Below are 19285 nucleotides of genomic sequence, written 5' to 3' on the forward strand. Positions count from 1 at the left end.
ACTGGACTAAGGAAAGGAAAGGTACTATGTTTACCCAGGGTAACTGGACTAAGGAAAGGAAAGGTACTATGTTTACCCAGGGTAACTGGACTAAGGAAAGGTAAGGTACTATGTTTACCCTGCAGGGTAACTGGACTAAGGAAAGGAAAGGTACTATGTTTACCCAGGGTAACTGGACTAAGGAAAGGAAAGGTACTATGTTTACCCAGGGTAACTGGACTAAGGAAAGGAAAGGTACTATGTTTACCCAGGGTAACTGGACTAAGGAAAGGAAAGGTACTATGTTTACCCAGGGTAACTGGACTAAGGAAAGGAAAGGTACTATGTTTACCCAGGGTAACTGGACTAAGGAAAGGAAAGGTACTATGTTTACCCAGGGTAACTGGACTAAGGAAAGGTAAGGTACTATGTTTACCCTGCAGGGTAACTGGACTAAGCTCAAGAACTTGTTTACAGCCAGGCCCTGCTCATAGAACATTTCATGGTAGAGGTTCAATGCCTTGTCCATAAAGGGCACTTCAGCGGTGGTCATTTTAACGTGCCGGTCCGGGGATACGAACTATAGCGACCTTCACGATATCAAGACCGCTCCGCAAACCGTTCGGCCACCACCGCTGCCCTCACTGAACTGGCTGAACTTACTTTATGGGTGTTCCAGTTGATGCCGACCAGGAAGATGAACTCGGCCATGAAGAGGCTGCAGCACAGGTTCTTGTGGATGGTGGTCCTGGTGCTCTGGATCTCGCTGAAGAACCAGAAGGTGAAGATGCACATCGACAGGCAGATGATGGAGATGATCATCCCCAGCTGGGTGATCTTTGTCAGGACGTTGGCGTCGGCCACAAACTGAGACACACACAAGCAGTGGAGGAATATTTTTTAACCCATTCTGACCTGAGATCAGATTCTAAAAATGTCTTTCTACATCCTGACAGTTTACCATTCTGACCTGAGATCAGATTCTAAAAATGTCTTCTACATCCTGACAGTTTACCATTCTGACCTGAGATCAGATTAAAAAAATGTCTTCTACATCCTGACAGTTTTCTGAAAAAGCTATGTTTCTATGTCAGTGGTTCTTCGACTTTAAAAAAAATAGCAGACCTACAAGCTCGTAGCGCGCCACTCGGTGGCGCGCTATGAGCTTGTAGATCTGCTATTTTTCAATAGCTAAAGCATAACATAATGCTAACACCAAAAGGGGTTCCCGCCCCAAAATGGGTTAACTGAACTGAACCGATTTATTAAAAATAGTCAAATAAAAGGCCTGTAATTCAAAATGACTTAATTAAAAGTCCAAAAGTATTGGCATCAAAATATTAATTAGGCTACCAAATGTGAAAGCATTGTCCCAATTTGTTTTCCAACCCTTTCAAAAATAGCAGTTCTTCAAGCTATAGGAATGCATAGCATTGTGAAGTTATTACTTGGCTTAGAACCATTGTGACTTTTAATGTGACTTTGGTGGTTTTATTAGTTTATTTACACAATTATCACATGTAAACAAAGTGATAAAACACCAATAAGACGAGAAAAACAAGGCTTCTAATCTAACGCCTTACAATTATTAGTTGCGTGCTGGTGTCGGCGTGCACAACCCAAAGTATAAATTATGCATTAAACAGCCAACCTTTTTAACCCATTCTGACCGGGCACCCATTTTGGTGTCAGCATCATGTTATGCTTTAGCTATTTAAAAATAGCAGATCTACAAGCTCATATCGCGCCACCGAGTGGCGCGATACGAGCTTGTAGGTCTGCTATTTTTGAAAAATCGAAGAACGACTGACATTTTTTAGAATCTGATCTCAGGTCAGAATGGGTTAAACAAATAAAAACCAAGAAACAAACAAGACAAATCAAGATGATAGGCAACGGCAACGCAGCCACTACTATTATTATAGCCTCGGTGAAAACGGAGCAACTGTAATAATATTTCTAAAACATGGCCACTTACGTTGGCCCGCCCCGAGGACATTAGGATGACAAAGTGTGTGAGGTGATTGCAGGAGCATGTGGTGGCGGTGCTGTTGGCCTGGACTCGCTCACAGCCCTGGGTGGCCCACTGGCCCTGTTGTAGGCTGCTGGGGTCGTACTTCCAGAAGGCGCACGTCGTCAGCTCAGCCATGGCGTCTATAGCCTTTTGGTATAGGGATAGAGAATGAATGAAAAAAAGCCTTCATTATCTTTTGGCAATTTTAACAATGCTAAATATATTAACCAATTTTGACCTGAGATCAGATTAAAAAAAATGTCTTCTACATCCTGACAGTTTTCTGGAAAAAGCTATGTTTCTATATGTCAGTCGTTCTTTGATTTTTCAAAAATAGCAGACATACAAGCTGGCGCGCTACGAGTTAAAGAGAGAATATACAGTTTGCACACGGCAGATCACCCCAAAGCGCATTTAATGCACAATAGAAATAGTAACTTTTTTTTCCTATGGTGCATTTATTACATAATATGATACTGGAGCCCTGCGGTTTGTTTGGGGATGTGTGTACCCACTCTTACAGTATATAGTAGAGCTATTTGAATAGAATAGCAGTTTAATTTCAGAAGTTCCCGTTTTTAACCTTCCTCTTCTTTGTGTCCAACTTAGCTGAGCCTGCCGTAATTAACCCATTCTGACCTGAGATCAGATTCTAAACAAATTCTTCTACATCCTGACAGTTTTCTGAAAAAGCTATGTTTCTCTATGTCAGTCGTTCTTCGATTAAAAAAAAGAAATAGCAGACCTACAAGCTCGTAGCGCGCCACTCGGTGGCGCGCTACGAGCTTGTAGGTCTGCTATTTTTCAATAGCTAAAGCATAGCATAATGCTAACACCCAAAAGGGATTCCCGCCCCAAAATGGATTAAAGGAATACTGGTCCAGCTTTGGCCCATTAGATCAGCCATGATGACTCAGCTTAACAATGGAACATTTAATAAGTTATTCAATTAGCAACAATACCCCAAGCTTAGACCCCCACAGGTCCAATAACTTAAGGAATAGATTTTAATTTGACTAGTACAGTTCATTACTGTATTATGATCTCTAATTAAAATAGTTAATAGTTAATTAAAAAGTTCTAAACTTGGTAGCAGCATGAGCAGTACAAGATAACATGTTTTACAAATGACATCATACAGCCACTGCTTTAGCCCAATCCTAATAATATATGAGCTGTAACAGGCAGCACATATAATTAGGATTGGGCTAAAGCAGTGGAGAAGATACAAGGATCCTTCGCTTTTAGTTTACATAAAAAGGTTAATGTACAGAGCGGCGTTACAAAAGTCCCATGAAAGTTACTGCAGACTTTGTAGACCTAGAATGTCTGTGATCATTGATCATTGATCATTCATATACTGTGTGAATTCTGTATCACAGGCATAGATCCTTTGCACCCGCTCCTGGTAGAAATGAAAAGATGCGCGGCATGTGATGTGATACATGCTCCGTTTGTACTCGCCCATTAAATAATTCCAAAGGCGTGGAGTGAAATAGTGTCCCCTAGTTTCATAACCATGTGAAAGTTCTGGCACAAAACGTGTATTTTGTCAATTATCTCCACTTTTTCCACGAGCTGCACCCCAGACTCTTTCTCTCCGGGCAAAGGGGCCCGGGATGACAGCTGGACTATCAAAACTTCCTCTGATCACCACAAACATCATCACCAATGGACCAGGGAGGCACAAATGTTTGGGACACACAATTGGCAGGTGCATTGAGATAGCTGTTGGGTAAATTAATCACACCAACTGCCTATTGTGTGACCCAAACATTTGTGCTTCCCTGGTCAATTGGTGATAACGTTTGTGGTAATCAACAGGAATTGTTGGTAAATTCAGTCCAGCTGTCATTCCGGGCCCTTGCCCGGAGAGAATGTCGTCCGTGTGCACGTCGTGAAAAAGCGGAGATAATTGACTAAATAAATACCATAGACTGTAAAGAAATGGACGTAAGATGAAGCCTGTCAGTCCTTGAATTGTAAATCGCCATCTTTCTAGATCCGTTTGGGCCCAGCTGGCCCATTGGCTGGCCCAGACAACGAGGCGGGACTTCCTCCCTTCTTCTTCGTTGGTATTTATTTTGACTCGGGCGGGGGGTGGATCCCGATCATAGACTGTAACGGTAGCCCTACACCCCTCAGAACATACTCGACTTTATGGTATTTTTTTTAATAAATGGGACCATCATTTTCCAAAAAGAATATTATGACATGAGAAATGAGACTTTAAACTAGTGACTGGAATCAGAAAGTATTCATGACCATGTTTATTAAGGTAATGCAGTCTAGGTGAAGTTGAGCCCAAATACATGGACCTCTATGGAGCTATGGGTTTTTTTGGGCCCAATGACAGACAGCGCCACAACAGGCCATTATATGAACTTTCAGGAAGTCAGGATTTCCTACTGGCTTCAGACACTATTGGCTTCACTGCTCCCCTGCTAAATGCACGTTTTGTGCCAGAACTTTCACATGGATATAAAACTAGAGGACACTATTTCACTCTTTGGAATTATTTAATGGGTGAGTACAAAAGGAGCATTTATCAACATTTATGCCGCCGATATTTCATTTCTACCAGGAGCGGTCGCAAGGGATCTATGGCTCCTGTATGTATATAATACTGTGCCAACTGTATGTAACAACGGAGACATTCTAGGGCTACAGACTTTGTTGATTGTTACAAGAGGTAGGCGCAAATAAGTGCATCGTAAGAGAAAACCCTAATGTCTCTCAATGGACTAGTCAAGAGACCATCCCCTTCTAATTGATGGCAGCCGAAACAAGAGAGCAAAAAAACTTGATTTCTCTCCTACCCCGTACAATTTCTCCTGGGGTGGAAGGAAAACTACAGTGTTGGCTCAGCAAGCATATGTGGGGAAAAAAAGTGGACTCTTGCAGTAACTTATTATGTACAGCTCTGCTGTACAGGGAGTGTGGGGATATAAAACAAAATCGATGTAGTCAGCCCTGAGTGCTATGTGTAAAACCTCACCTCATTGTGTCTCAGAGTGAAGGTGATGTGGTCAAGCTGGTACACGTCAGTGGGTTTGATGGCTGCTGCAATGACCTGGGAGTTGACAGTGATTTCCCCTGTCGCCGCGGCAGAGTGCGAGTAGTCAGTCACACCTGGGTCAGTGCCCGGAGTCAGGATGTCACCGATGCTGTCATATCTCACAAACACCACTGTCACGCGCCCTGACGGACAGGAGGAGGAGGAGGAGGAGGAGGAGGAGGAGGGGAAGAACATACTGTATGGGCACAGGGGATGTAACTTTTTGGATTTTTATCAAACTTTGTATTTGTCAGACATTGTGAGAGAGCTATTAAGAGTAATTGAGCTTCAGCGATCTATCTATCTATCTATCTATCTATCTATCTATCTATCTATCTATCTATCTATCTATCTATCTATCTATCTATCTATCTATCTATCTATCTATCTATCTATCTATCTATCTATCTAATCTACAGATTATATTGTGTCTTTGTCGACAGTGTCCACATTAATAGATTTGTTTAGTACAGTGTCTTGTCTGTCTGTCTGTCTGTCTGTCTGTCTGTCTGTCTGTCTGTCTGTCTGTCTGTCTGTCTGTCTGTCTGTCTGTCTGTCTAGCCACCCCAGCTATGTTTTAATTATTACCATTTCCAACTTCCTCCGTTGTAGACTTTGGAGTTATATTTATATGATCTCCTCCCATGGAGACGGACAGCGTAGGCTTCTTCTTCTGCACAACATCAAAGGTGAAGAGCTTCAATTCTGTGGGGGGGGGGGGGGGGGGGAGCGGGTTATATGATGACAGGATATGAAAAACGACAATCGACCAAAACGCACGTACGTAACACCACAATCAGACAGGGCAACATCAGAAATGGCAATTTAACCCATTCTGAACGGGCACCCATTTTGGTGTCATGGCATCATGTTATGCTTTAGCTATTGAAAAATAGCAGATCTACAAGCTCATATCGCGCCACCGAGTGGCGCGATACGAGCTTGTAGGTCTGCTATTTTTGAAAAATCGAAGAGCGACTGACATTTCTAGAATCTGATCTCAGGTCAGAATGGGTTAATCAGACCAGTGTGTGTCCAGTGGAAACCTCGTATGAATCTGATCTCGGGTCAGAATGGGTTAATATCGCCCGTACGGCTGTGAGAAGTGTCCGAACTGACCCATTTGGCTGGCTTTGACCTCCAGCTCGGTGGGAGTGTCGTAGCTGCTGGCCAGAACCAGTGCGCTCTCCTCCACGGTGTGGAGGAGCTTGGTGATGGTGTGAGCCCGTTGCTCCGCCCTCATCCTGCTCCAGGACACCAGCTCGTCCTTCTCCACCAAGTTGTTCACGGCGTTCACAAGTTGCTGTCGGGAAAACAAGGGGATAATAAGATAACATAACCCTCCTGGAAAAGTGTGAGTTTAAGTATAGCATGCGCACCCGTGCATGCGTGTGTGTGTACGTGCACATAATATTATATAGCGTAACATTAGTGTATTGTTATGGAGCCCCTATCCAAAGACAATTATTGTTTTATTTTTAATCTTGAATATAGTTTGTGGAAGTATTTTATATATATATATATATATATATATATATATATATATATATGCAGGCCAAAGACTGCAGTCCCGTCCTTTCACTGGTATATATAATAAGTTGGCATATTAACTATATAGTATATATAATGTTCTTTGAGTGAATAAAGGAAAACATAGCGTTTAGGCCTACCATTACCATCTCAGTAAATTGCATAGAGCAGTAAACTACAAGGGTATTAGTTCATACAATCTTAAGCTAGTGTATGCAGTACTACTGATTGAAAAACGAACTAAAAGTACAAAAGTATTGGCAACAAAATGTTCTTAACATAGTTTTGAAGACATTTTAAAATGTGTGAAAAGTCATGTAAAAGTTCCTCAAAGTTGTAAATGTCATCCACTAATTAAAATGGTATATATGCGTAGCAATGAATAGAACAAATTGCTTTATGGAAATGATCGGCACATCTTTGACCAATCAGAGAGCCCGGGCTGAGACTTCTCAATGTGTATAATCATATTTGATGCATGGTGGTAATCCTAAACCTTAAATCAATGTGTGTAATCACGGGGCGAGGCAGCATTCCAAAACGTTACGCCAGTACAGTATGTGACCAAGAACAGTAAACAAAAAAGAAGATTACAGTCAGGGTGGAGTTGAGGATGAACGTATCCTTCCCCCCCCCTCGCCTCCTCATCAGCAGCGCCGTGGACAGAGATAAGGCCTCCACGTATGAGATCACCTCCACCGAGGTCAGCGCGCCGGACGTCTGCTTGGCGATCTCCCCCAACAGACGCTGGGGCTCTGTCATGTTGCTCATCTTCAGAAATCAGAATCAAACACAGGCAGTTTTGTTTTAACCCATTCTGACCTGAGATCAGATTCTAAAAATGTCTTCTACATTCCTGACAGTTTTCCATTCTGACCTGAGATCAGATTAAAAAAAATGTCTTCTACATCCTGACATTTTTCTGAAAAATTCATGTTTCTACGTCAGTCGCTCTTCGATTTTTCAAAAAATAGCAGACCTACAAGCTCGTAGCGCGCCACTCGGTGGCGCGCTACGAGCTTGTAGATCTGCTATTTTTCAATAGCTAAAGCATGACATGATGCTAACGCCAAAAGGGGTGCCCGCCCAAAATGGGTTAATCAGCGTCTTACATTCTTCGAGCCGCGACTCGAGTTGTTCTTGTTCAGACCTCATTAAACCGGGCAGGTCATGAACTGCGAGAGCATGTCCTTTTTCCTACCATAATGGCTTGGCAAAAAGGACTACTTTTGCCCAGGGGACAAACATAAGACTGAATTAAATCTGAATAATTCAACAGACATGCAGACCTCCCCAAAGAGAGGGAGATGTGTATCGTGCTGGAATAAAACTCTACAGATGTTGATGCGTCCAAAAAAAAGGCAGAATTACTACAATGGCATTGAACTTCTTTATAGTTTCCATCTGCGTGGCCATACATTATAGTACATATACTTTTTCTGGGATCCGCAAAGTGAAAGGAATCATTGTCAGTGTTAAGGCCCAACATAATTCCTGCCAGTAGAGGGCAGTGTCAGAACGTATTTTCTTTTGTTTGGTTCTATACCATGCTGCTCAAAGACTGCTGTCTCAAACACTGTGAACATGTTTGTGTGAATCACAAACTTGTTCATGTCAATGACTCCCAAATTGATAGGTATTAATAAGATTAGACCCCCCATTTGAAAATACTTTTTATAGAGATTTTCATTTATAGTTGGATTATATGTAGTGCACATTAACAATTCTAAACAGTCTATCTATACTCAACTGTAGTAAAGGTACTGTACTGGGCAGATACCAGATCTGAATAGGGAAATGAAACTGTTCCACTCCTGGGGACCCCCTGGAAGTCCGTCTAGGGCTCCAGGGGGTCCCTGCACTTCCAACCGCTACAACAGAAGAGAGGTTTTCTCACATATTCAAGGGTCTTGTTCACCGTCTGTGTGACGCATCTGGTGCTGTCATGGCAGTTTTTCTGGGGATGTTCTGGGAATAATGAAAACAAACAACAATTAATCAGAACTGATTCTTTGATATTTAGCAACTAGATTGTTCGGAATTCTATACAGTACAAAGAAAGGACATCGCAATGCTGTCACGGCTGCCATTTACGGATTCCACTGATAATCATATGTCAGATTTAGAATTTCACCGTTTACCTGACACATTGCGTCATGGGGCAAACCTTTTAGTGCATGTGCATGTGCGTGTGTGTGTGTGTGTGTGTGTGTGTGTGTGTGTGTGTGTGTGTGTGTGTGTGTGTGTGTGTGTGTGTGTGTGTGTGTGTGTGTGTGTGTGTGTGTGTGTGTGTGTGTGTGTGTGTGTGTGTGTGTGTGTGTGTGTGTGTGTGTGAATGTCAGTGATTACGTAAGCATCTACAGATGCATGTGTGAGTGCTGGATACAGACGGGAAAGAGAAATAGAGCCCTATGTTGACTAAATGATACACAAAGTGTGTGTGTGTGTGTGTGTGTGTGCGCTCGCGTGCGTGAGAGATTTACTGTAGTGTGTTTTAGTGTACATTTGTATGTGCAGGTCAGTATGTGTCCAATCTGTCCATATGTGTGTGTTTATGTTGCAGTGTGTGTGTGTGTGTGTGTGTGTTGTGCATTTGTTTGCGTAATGTTATGCATGCATGTACTGTACTGTATGTGCACCCACCTTTACACCTTGCACCACTGTCGGGATGAAAGTACTTGGCGCCTGAATCGGGGACGTAATCTCGTTGGCAGGTGCAGTAGAAAGATGCCTTTGTGTTATGGCACTGAGAGAAAGGCCCACACACCTGTTCTTCTGTACACTCATCAATATCTGAAAGACACAGGTGAAGAGTGCCATTTCAAAATGAGAAAATAAATATTCAAAAGCATATTAACTGGGATAGTAGGTATAATAATAATAATAATAAAACTTTATTTGTATAGCACCTTTCATGACATGAAATGCAGCTCAAAGTGCTTTACAGAACAATGGAGAATAAAAGAAAGCAAGGCAACGACATAAAAAAAAACAAGCAGTAATGACATGAATAACAAAAAATAAAAAATAAAAATAAAAGATCAATTAAAAGCAATGTTGTAGAAGTGGGTCTTGAGCTGAGCTTTAAAAATGTCTACAGAGGCTGCCTGACGAAGGTACAGTGGGAGCTTGTTCCATGCCGACGGCCCGTAGAAGCAAAAAGCTGCTTCCCCGTATTTTTTAGTTGCCATTTTTTTAGGCAAAGCGAGCAGGCCAGCAGTGGAAGACCTTAGCGGGCGGTTTGGGACATATTTAGGCAGGCAGTCATGTAGGTAGGAAGGTGCGAGACCATTGAGAGCTTTATAGACAAGTAAAATAATTTTTTAATCAATCCTAAAAACAACCGGAAGCCAGTGCAGTGATGCCAAAACTGGAGTAATATGTTCTCTCATCTTAGTTCTAGTTAAAACTCTGGCTGCTGCATTTTGGACAAGTTGTAATCTGTTAGTTGTTTTCTTAGGCAGTCCTGAAAAAAGTGCATTGCAGTAATCAAGCCGAGAAAAAACAAAGGCGTGGATTAGCGTTTTTGCATCGTCCAAGGACACATAGGCTCTGATTCGTGCAATATTTCTAAAAAATGGTAACCTTAATCCTCTACTAGAGATCATGGTGATCCTCAAATTAGCTTCAGGGGGACCGCCAAATCTTTTTTCAGTATCTCTAACTGTCTGAAAGTACACATTAACATGAATCCAACACAACACTACACAATGATAGAGCCGTCAAACAAGTTCATGAAGCTATCTCTGAAATCTAATCTGCAAGACACTTTTATTCAATATAATAAAGGAGGGTCAACTGCTTCATCTCTCTCAGCTAAGGGGTCATTATTGGCCTAAAAAAGACCTAGCCATGTGTCCGAGGGGGGCACAGTGACTGGGGTTAAATTCCTCCACAGTGCTTCCAGCTTGGCCTGGTGTGCCAAAGTTGACTCAGTTGGCCATATCTGCTGGTAGGGAGTCAGCAGGGGAATTAAGGAAATATCTGTTGCTGCACTAGTGCCCCCTACAGGTTGTCTAGCAGGGTGTGGAACTAGGACGTGGAACTGGGAGGAATCGCATGTTACGCAAACGCTATGCCCTCCCAGTGAAGCTCCTAGTATCTCACACCCAAACGCTGTGCCCTCCCAGTGAAGCTCCTAGTATCTCACACCCAAATGCTGTGCCCTCCCAGTGAAGCTCCTAGTATCTCAAACGCTGTGCCCTCCCAGTGAAGCTCCTAGTATCTCAAACGCTATGCCCTCCCAGTGAAGCTCCTAGTATCTCAAACGCTGTGCCCTCCCAGTGAAGCTCCTAGTATCTCACACCCAAACGCTGTGCCCTCCCAGTGAAGCTCCTAGTATCTCAAACGCTGTGCCCTCCCAGTGAAGCTCCTAGTATCTCAAACGCTGTGCCCTCCCAGTGAAGCTCCTAGTATCTCAAACGCTGTGCCCTCCCAGTGAAGCTCCTAGTATCTCAAACGCTGTGCCCTCCCAGTGAAGCTCCTAGTATCTCACTCCCAAACGCTGTGCCCTCCCAGTGAAGCTCCTAGTATCTCACACCCAAACGCTATGCCCTCCCAGTGAAGCTCCTAGTATCTCACTCCCAAACGCTGTGCCCTCCCAGTGAAGCTCCTAGTATCTCAAACGCTGTGCCCTCCCAGTGAAGCTCCTAGTATCTCACACCCAAACGCTGTGCCCTCCCAGTGAAGCTCCTAGTATCTCACACCCAAACGCTGTGCCCTCCCAGTGAAGCTCCTAGTATCTCAAACGCTGTGCCCTCCCAGTGAAGCTCCTAGTATCTCACACCCAAACGCTGTGCCCTCCCAGTGAAGCTCCTAGTATCTCACACCCAAACGCTGTGCCCTCCCAGTGAAGCTCCTAGTATCTCACACCCAAACGCTGTGCCCTCCCAGTGAAGCTCCTAGTATCTCACACCCAAACACTGTGCCCTCCCAGTGAAGCTCCTAGTATCTCACACCCAAACGCTGTGCCCTCCCAGTGAAGCTCCTAGTATCTCAAACGCTATGCCCTCCCAGTGAAGCTCCTAGTATCTCAAACGCTATGCCCTCCCAGTGAAGCTCCTAGTATCTCAAACCCAAACGCTGTGCCCTCCCAGTGAAGCTCCTAGTATCTCACACCCAAACGCTGTGCCCTCCCAGTGAAGCTCCTAGTATCTCAAACGCTATGCCCTCCCAGTGAAGCTCCTAGTATCTCAAACGCTGTGCCCTCCCAGTGAAGCTCCTAGTATCTCACACCCAAACGCTATGCCCTCCCAGTGAAGCTCCTAGTATCTCAAACCCAAACGCTATGCCCTCCCAGTGAAGCTCCTAGTATCTCAAACGCTGTGCCCTCCCAGTGAAGCTCCTAGTATCTCACACCCAAACGCTGTGCCCTCCCAGTGAAGCTCCTAGTATCTCAAACGCTGTGCCCTCCCAGTGAAGCTCCTAGTATCTCAAACGCTGTGCCCTCCCAGTGAAGCTCCTAGTATCTCAAACGCTATGCCCTCCCAGTGAAGCTCCTAGTATCTCAAACGCTGTGCCCTCCCAGTGAAGCTCCTAGTATCTCAAACGCTGTGCCCTCCCAGTGAAGCTCCTAGTATCTCACACCCAAACGCTGTGCCCTCCCAGTGAAGCTCCTAGTATCTCAAACGCTGTGCCCTCCCAGTGAAGCTCCTAGTATCTCAAACGCTGTGCCCTCCCAGTGAAGCTCCTAGTATCTCACACCCAAACGCTGTGCCCTCCCAGTCAAGCTCCTAGTATCTCACACCCAAACGCTGTGCCCTCCCAGTGAAGCTCCTAGTATCTCACACCCAAACACTGTGCCCTCCCAGTGAAGCTCCTAGTATCTCAAACGCTGTGCCCTCCCAGTGAAGCTCCTAGTATCTCAAACGCTGTGCCCTCCCAGTGAAGCTCCTAGTATCTCAAACGCTGTGCCCTCCCAGTGAAGCTCCTAGTATCTCACACCCAAACGCTGTGCCCTCCCAGTGAAGCTCCTAGTATCTCAAACGCTGTGCCCTCCCAGTGAAGCTCCTAGTATCTCAAACGCTGTGCCCTCCCAGTGAAGCTCCTAGTATCTCACACCCAAACGCTGTGCCCTCCCAGTCAAGCTCCTAGTATCTCACACCCAAACGCTGTGCCCTCCCAGTGAAGCTCCTAGTATCTCACACCCAAACACTGTGCCCTCCCAGTGAAGCTCCTAGTATCTCACACCCAAACGCTGTGCCCTCCCAGTGAAGCTCCTAGTATCTCACACCCAAACACTGTGCCCTCCCAGTGAAGCTCCTAGTATCTCACACCCAAACACAGGGCCCTCCCAGTGAAGCTCCTAGTATCTCAAACGCTGTGCCCTCCCAGTGAAGCTCCTAGTATCTCAAACGCTGTGCCCTCCCAGTGAAGCTCCTAGTATCTCAAACGCTGTGCCCTCCCAGTGAAGCTCCTAGTATCTCAAACGCTGTGCCCTCCCAGTGAAGCTCCTAGTATCTCAAACGCTGTGCCCTCCCAGTGAAGCTCCTAGTATCTCAAACGCTGTGCCCTCCCAGTGAAGCTCCTAGTATCTCACACCCAAACGCTGTGCCCTCCCAGTGAAGCTCCTAGTATCTCAAACGCTGTGCCCTCCCAGTGAAGCTCCTAGTATCTCAAACGCTGTGCCCTCCCAGTGAAGCTCCTAGTATCTCACACCCAAACGCTGTGCCCTCCCAGTGAAGCTCCTAGTATCTCACACCCAAACGCTGTGCCCTCCCAGTGAAGCTCCTAGTATCTCAAACGCTGTGCCCTCCCAGTGAAGCTCCTAGTATCTCAAACGCTGTGCCCTCCCAGTGAAGCTCCTAGTATCTCACACCCAAACGCTGTGCCCTCCCAGGGAAGCTCCTAGTATCTCAAACGCTGTGCCCTCCCAGTGAAGCTCCTAGTATCTCACACCCAAACGCTGTGCCCTCCCAGTGAAGCTCCTAGTATCTCACACCCAAACGCTGTGCCCTCCCAGTGAAGCTCCTAGTATCTCACACCCAAACACTGTGCCCTCCCAGTGAAGCTCCTAGTATCTCACACCCAAACACTGTGCCCTCCCAGTGAAGCTCCTAGTATCTCAAACGCTATGCCCTCCCAGTGAAGCTCCTAGTATCCCAAACGCTGTGCCCTCCCAGTGAAGCTCCTAGTATCTCACACCCAAACGCTGTGCTCTCCCAGTGAAGCTCCTAGTATCTCAAACGCTGTGCCCTCCCAGTGAAGCTCCTAGTATCTCAAACGCTGTGCCCTCCCAGTGAAGCTCCTAGTATCTCAAACGCTGTGCCCTCCCAGTGAAGCTCCTAGTATCTCAAACGCTGTGCCCTCCCAGTGAAGCTCCTAGTATCTCAAACGCTGTGCCCTCCCAGTTTAGCTCCTAGTATCTCAAACGCTGTGCCCTCCCAGTGAAGCTCCTAGTATCTCAAACGCTGTGCCCTCCCAGTTTAGCTCCTAGTATCTCAAACGCTGTGCCCTCCCAGTGAAGCTCCTAGTATCTCAAACGCTGTGCCCTCCCAGTTTAGCTCCTAGTATCTCAAACGCTGTGCCCTCCCAGTGAAGCTCCTAGTATCTCACACCCAGGTGAACATAATTCAGCAGCTTGTGATTCCATGTGGTCGGAGGAGACATGTGGTCTCCGTCAAGCGGGGGTTGGCAACTTGGCAGAGACAGGGACTATACACACTTAGGGTGAATTGGCAACGATTAATTGAGGAAATAAAGAAAACACTAAAAAAAGAATGGGTCCGCTATATTTTAGAATTATTCAATAGTGAATGAATTTTGAGTGTTACTTATTGTTTCTACTTGGAATTGTACTTCCAAGTCGAAACGTGTAAATCGACCACACTCTTACAGATTTATACTATTACTGTTCGTACAGTGTACTGTGCAGTGAATATGATTCAGTGTGCAGTAAAATATGTTAACTTAAGGATACAGAAACAAGCCCCACGTTTCTTCAAACGGTACTGTATGGGTGTACAGTATTGAGTATAATGAGAGGATCGCCTACAGTAGGTCACCTAAACCTACAGTAGTTGAGCTCATAGGACCTGGTAGTACAATCCCTTACAATGTAAGGGATTGTACTGTCATTTAAGGCTTACATGAATCAGCATTTGTATTGTAGTGGGGTAGGGGGTAAACATTTCAGGTTGAAGACCCATGCAGACTTATACTAACCTGACGCTGCCAGATGGGGGCGGTATTGGGTAACCATGTTCCCCAACACAGCACTCATCTGGGATCACTCAGGGAGTTGAGCTGACAAATCCGTTCCGTACCGAACCAATCAGCGTGAGCTAAGGGCGGGATATGTGCGAAACCGGATGTGAAGCTATATAGACACGTCAATATGATTGGTTGTGTTTGCACGCCCACACGGTGATAGACAGACGGTCCCATCCAATCATCTACCAAGTATCTTGAAAAAAAGGAACAGCCCCGTCATCGAATTTGCTTCCGCGATCCCAGATCCCAATAAGCTGTGAAACAAATTTGTGTAGCAAGCTTCTTGGATCTGGCAGCGTCAGGTTAGACTTATACACGGTTCACAAGGAAAAGATTGTGCCATATTAAATATGAGCTCTAACTAAATACAGATGTCTAAATGCATACAGTATAGTGATATATATATACTGTATGGGTGTACAGTATTGAGAGGATCGCCTACAATAGGTCACCTAAACCTACAGTAGTTGAGCTCATATAGGACCTGATAGTACAATCCTTTACATGAATCAGCATTTGTATTGAGTGGGCTAGGGACGGGTAAACGTTTCAGGTTTAACCCATTCTGACCTGAGATCAGATTCATACGAGGTTTCCACCGGACACACACTGGTCTGATGAACACATTCTGACCTGAGATCAGATTCTAAAAATGTCAGTCGCTCTTTGATTTTTTTAAATAGCAGACCTACAAGCTCGTATCGCGCCACTCGGTGGCGCGATATGAGCTTGTAGATCTGCTATTTTTAAATAGATAAAGCATAACATGATGCTGACACCAAAATGGGTGCCCGTTCAGAATGTGTTAAGACCCATGCAGACTTACATACACGGTTCACAAGGAAAAGATTGTGCCATATTGGATATGCGCTGTAACTAAAGACAGATGTCTAAATGCATATAATGATATATATACTGTATGGTCTGCTGTCTACTGTGTGTCTCGCACTGTCTCTTGGACCTGTACTGTACATCTGATGTGTTGCTATGCCAGTACCGTGTGTGTCACTCACTACTGTTACTACGTATGCCACTGCACTTGTCAAAATGTCTCTGCACCTTTGCCACCAAGTCAAAACCATACGAGTACTGCCCACGCACTCCTGCAGGTCATTGCAATAGACTTTAGCATGAATATGCAATAATATGAATATATAGTAACACATGTATAATGCTAATCGTCTTGAAATAGAACCAAACATTCGTAAATATTCCCATGCTCCTGTACTGTACATGGTGTAAATGACAAGTGGCGAGTCTTGGTAAAAGCTGTCATCATCCAGTGTCCTTAACGCTGTAAAGGGCCTCTGGCAGCCCAGATACTTCCAGGCTGCATGGCAGCAACGGAGCATCGTTATCCAACAAATCAAGTGGTTCTGATGGTTCTGAGTGTGACATTACCAATGCATTCGGTGCCGTCGTTGGTCTGGAACATGTCGGGTCCAGTTGATCGGTAGCCAGGCACACAGGTACAGTAGTAGCTGCCAACCGTGTTGGTGCAGTTGGCCTTGTCCCCGCAGATATTGGTCACATTCTGGCACTCGTTGTCATCTGTAGTAAGACCGGGGTACAGTATACAGGAAGATAAACTGGGTTAGTTGTTAGTTGGAGGAGAAGGCCTTGTAGAAAACAGCCTTCAAATTAATAGTCCTCATTCCAGAATGATATAACCCCAATTTGGAAATAAAATTATAACTATTATTAATAAAAGGTTTATTTTTGCCTTCGCTTTCTGGCTTTGCTTTATTACGACAGGAAAGTAAGAGCAGAGAGGGGGTGTGATAGTTACAACATAAAGGGTTGTATTTTGTACCAATAACTTGAGAGATGGCGTTGCGACTCCTGTTTAGTTTAGTTTCAATCAATCAATCAATCAAAAGGGTTTTTTTTAGCAAGGGGGTTGGCACTCTCTCTATTGTACACATACAGTACAGTACAGTACAGTACCACATAGTATTTCTGATATCCAAGGTTTGAGTTTGATTCCAGACCAAAATCTCTTCTGTGTCCCATACAGTCACTTGCTTTCACTTTTTCAAATGTCTCAACAACATAAAACATTACATTACAGAATCTCACAGGCTTACAGGTGTAAAGAAGTGGGTGAAATTATTTTTTACATATTTATTTTTATAAGTGTACAGCATTAAAAAAATCTGAAATCTGATTAATGCCATAACGTATGGAAACCATAGTTACATCATGATGGAGAAACCCATTTTAGTATGGTCTCCCAGGGTTAAGTCCTTTCTTCCCACATAAAACACCAAAAATAGCCAATCTGAATGATTGGCTTTTTTCAACAATGGTTAGCCTATTTTCACCAAAAACAAATGCGTATTATGACATGCCCACAATTGATTGTCTCCACCAGGCCGAAGGCATGGGGGGAGAGTATGTTTTGCACGCCGTCCGTCCGTCCGTGTGTCCGTCCGTCCGTGTGTCCGTCCGTCCGTGTGTCCGTCCGTCCGTGTGTCTGTGAGCAGCTAATCTCGGCCACCGTTAACCCGGTCGATGCCAAATTTTGCACACACACTCCCTGGATTCCAGAACGGCCTGTTATAGCGCCACCAGGAGGCCGCTTTGTGCAAAACAAGTTTTTGCACAGTACACCTACAGATTTTGTCCAAACATCACGCAAATTGGTACACAGTCTCTCTAGAGCCATTCAACGAGTGCTCAGTTTCAAACAAAATGCTGCAAATCATGAACACATCGCGTGATTTCCGTGAAATTGTGCACCCACATTCCCACTAGGCCGAGGACGAAAGGCCACATGAACAATTTCAACTCAGCCTCAAGGTGGCGCTATAACTGGCCAAAAAGTGTTTTACCTCTAACTGCACGGATCTGTGGATAACTTTGTATGCCAACTCCCTAGAGGCCAAGGAAAAACCTTTGTTTACTTTTGTTGCCCTTTTATCCAACCACCAGATGAAGGCAAGCTGCAATGTCCTACATTCCTATCCTGGTGGAGACCTGTGCCCAGAAGGGCACTTTTTCTAGTTTATATTAAAATGTAGGACTGTAATCAGCTTTCTGTAATTAATTACTTTTCTAAAGTAAACTTGCCATCTGTGTACATTGATCTCTCTTCAGTACATTTTTTTACAGTTCTACTAAAAGCCTAACTGTGAAGTGTTGTTTGACAAAATACTAAATGCAAATACAGTTCAGCTGTGTTATTCTGGTAATGGTCTCAAGTAACACTTACTGTAACTTCCCTCAGCGACAGACTAGAATCCCTTTGATCTTGACTTGCATTTGGACTTGTGTTCTTTCCCTGGCCTTGACTATGGTGTTCTGGCTTATTGTGTGAATGTGTCTTAATCCATTCTGACCTGAGATCAGATTCATATGAGGTTTCCGCCGGACACACACTGGTCCTGATGAACCCATTCTGACCTGAGATCAGATTCTAAAAATGTCAGTCGCTCTTCGATTCTTCAAAAATAGCAGACCTACAAGCTCGTATCGCGCCACTCGGTGGCGCGATATGAGCTTGTAGATCTGCTATTTTTAAATAGCTAAAGCATAACATGATGACAACACCAAAATGGGTGCCCCGTCAGAATGGGTTAATTTAACATTTTGGGATTGTTCAGTTGTTTGTCATTGTTTGATTTATAGGGTTATTATTAGGAATTGAAAAGCTAGTACAAATCACTAAGCCTCAAGTGAAAAACATAATGAAAACAAAACAAAAACAATGTTTTGTTGCAGATGCTAGCCTTTTTTTTGCTCCAATCAGCGTTTGGGGAGGTTTAATAGTCATTTGGGAACTGCTGCTCTAGTTTCGTTTCCAATGCACCTTCATTTTCCCCAAGTTTACTGGAAGTGACCTGCTAAATAAAACTTTCCACTGTTGTGTTCCCTTGTCATGATGGACGGACACCGCGGTGCTCTTCCTCCCCACTGCACCGTGTGTGCAAAAAGTCCATCCCGGGAAGGGGTTTCCTTCCTCTGCTCATTCCGGAATGGGAACGTGACAACAATATACACATCAGGGGGAAGTTAGTAGCGTCTGACATTCCAGACCTTTGAACCCATCGTTGTCGCACACAAACACAACACCTGCAGGAATTTCACAATGTAATGGATTGATGTTGTCCTTTTCTTTTTAAGTGTAGACTTCACTGCTTTTGTAGTTTATTGTTTGGGGAAATTAAATGGAACTTTCATTCTGACCGGGCACCCATTTTGGTGTTGGCATCATGTTATGCTTTAGCTATTGAAAAATAGCAGATCTACAAGCTCATATCGCGCCACCGAGTGGCGCGATACGAGCTTGTAGGTCTGCTATTTTTGAAAAAAATAAAATAAAATTAGAATCTGATCTCAGGTCAGAATGGGTTAATCAGACCAGTGTGTGTTCCGGCGGAAACCTCGTATGAATCTGATCTCAGGTCAGAATGGGTTAAGAGCAAGTGTTGACCAAGTGTTGATCTTCTGCAGACCGTCAGCTTCTGTCCATCAGATATCAGAGCTACACT

General features: G+C 44.5%; 1 protein-coding gene across 1 annotated transcript in view; it reads right to left on the bottom strand.

Moving 5' to 3' along the window:
- Positions 1 to 19285, bottom strand: part of adgrl4 (adhesion G protein-coupled receptor L4) — a 29511-nt gene that overhangs the window by 4488 nt on the left and 5738 nt on the right. Inside the window, exons 3-11 of the mRNA XM_083767216.1 lie at positions 16194 to 16343; positions 9225 to 9374; positions 8479 to 8549; positions 7176 to 7352; positions 6171 to 6354; positions 5640 to 5756; positions 4992 to 5194; positions 1958 to 2140; positions 643 to 846 (exon numbers count right to left, since the gene is read on the bottom strand). Coding sequence (XP_083623342.1) covers positions 643 to 846; positions 1958 to 2140; positions 4992 to 5194; positions 5640 to 5756; positions 6171 to 6354; positions 7176 to 7352; positions 8479 to 8549; positions 9225 to 9374; positions 16194 to 16343 — 1439 coding nt within the window. The remainder of the gene's footprint in view (positions 1 to 642; positions 847 to 1957; positions 2141 to 4991; positions 5195 to 5639; positions 5757 to 6170; positions 6355 to 7175; positions 7353 to 8478; positions 8550 to 9224; positions 9375 to 16193; positions 16344 to 19285) is intronic.

The sequence above is a fragment of the Protomyctophum parallelum genome (assembly GCF_964188405.1).
Source record: "Protomyctophum parallelum genome assembly, chromosome: 6".
NCBI lineage: Eukaryota > Metazoa > Chordata > Actinopteri > Myctophiformes > Myctophidae > Protomyctophum > Protomyctophum parallelum.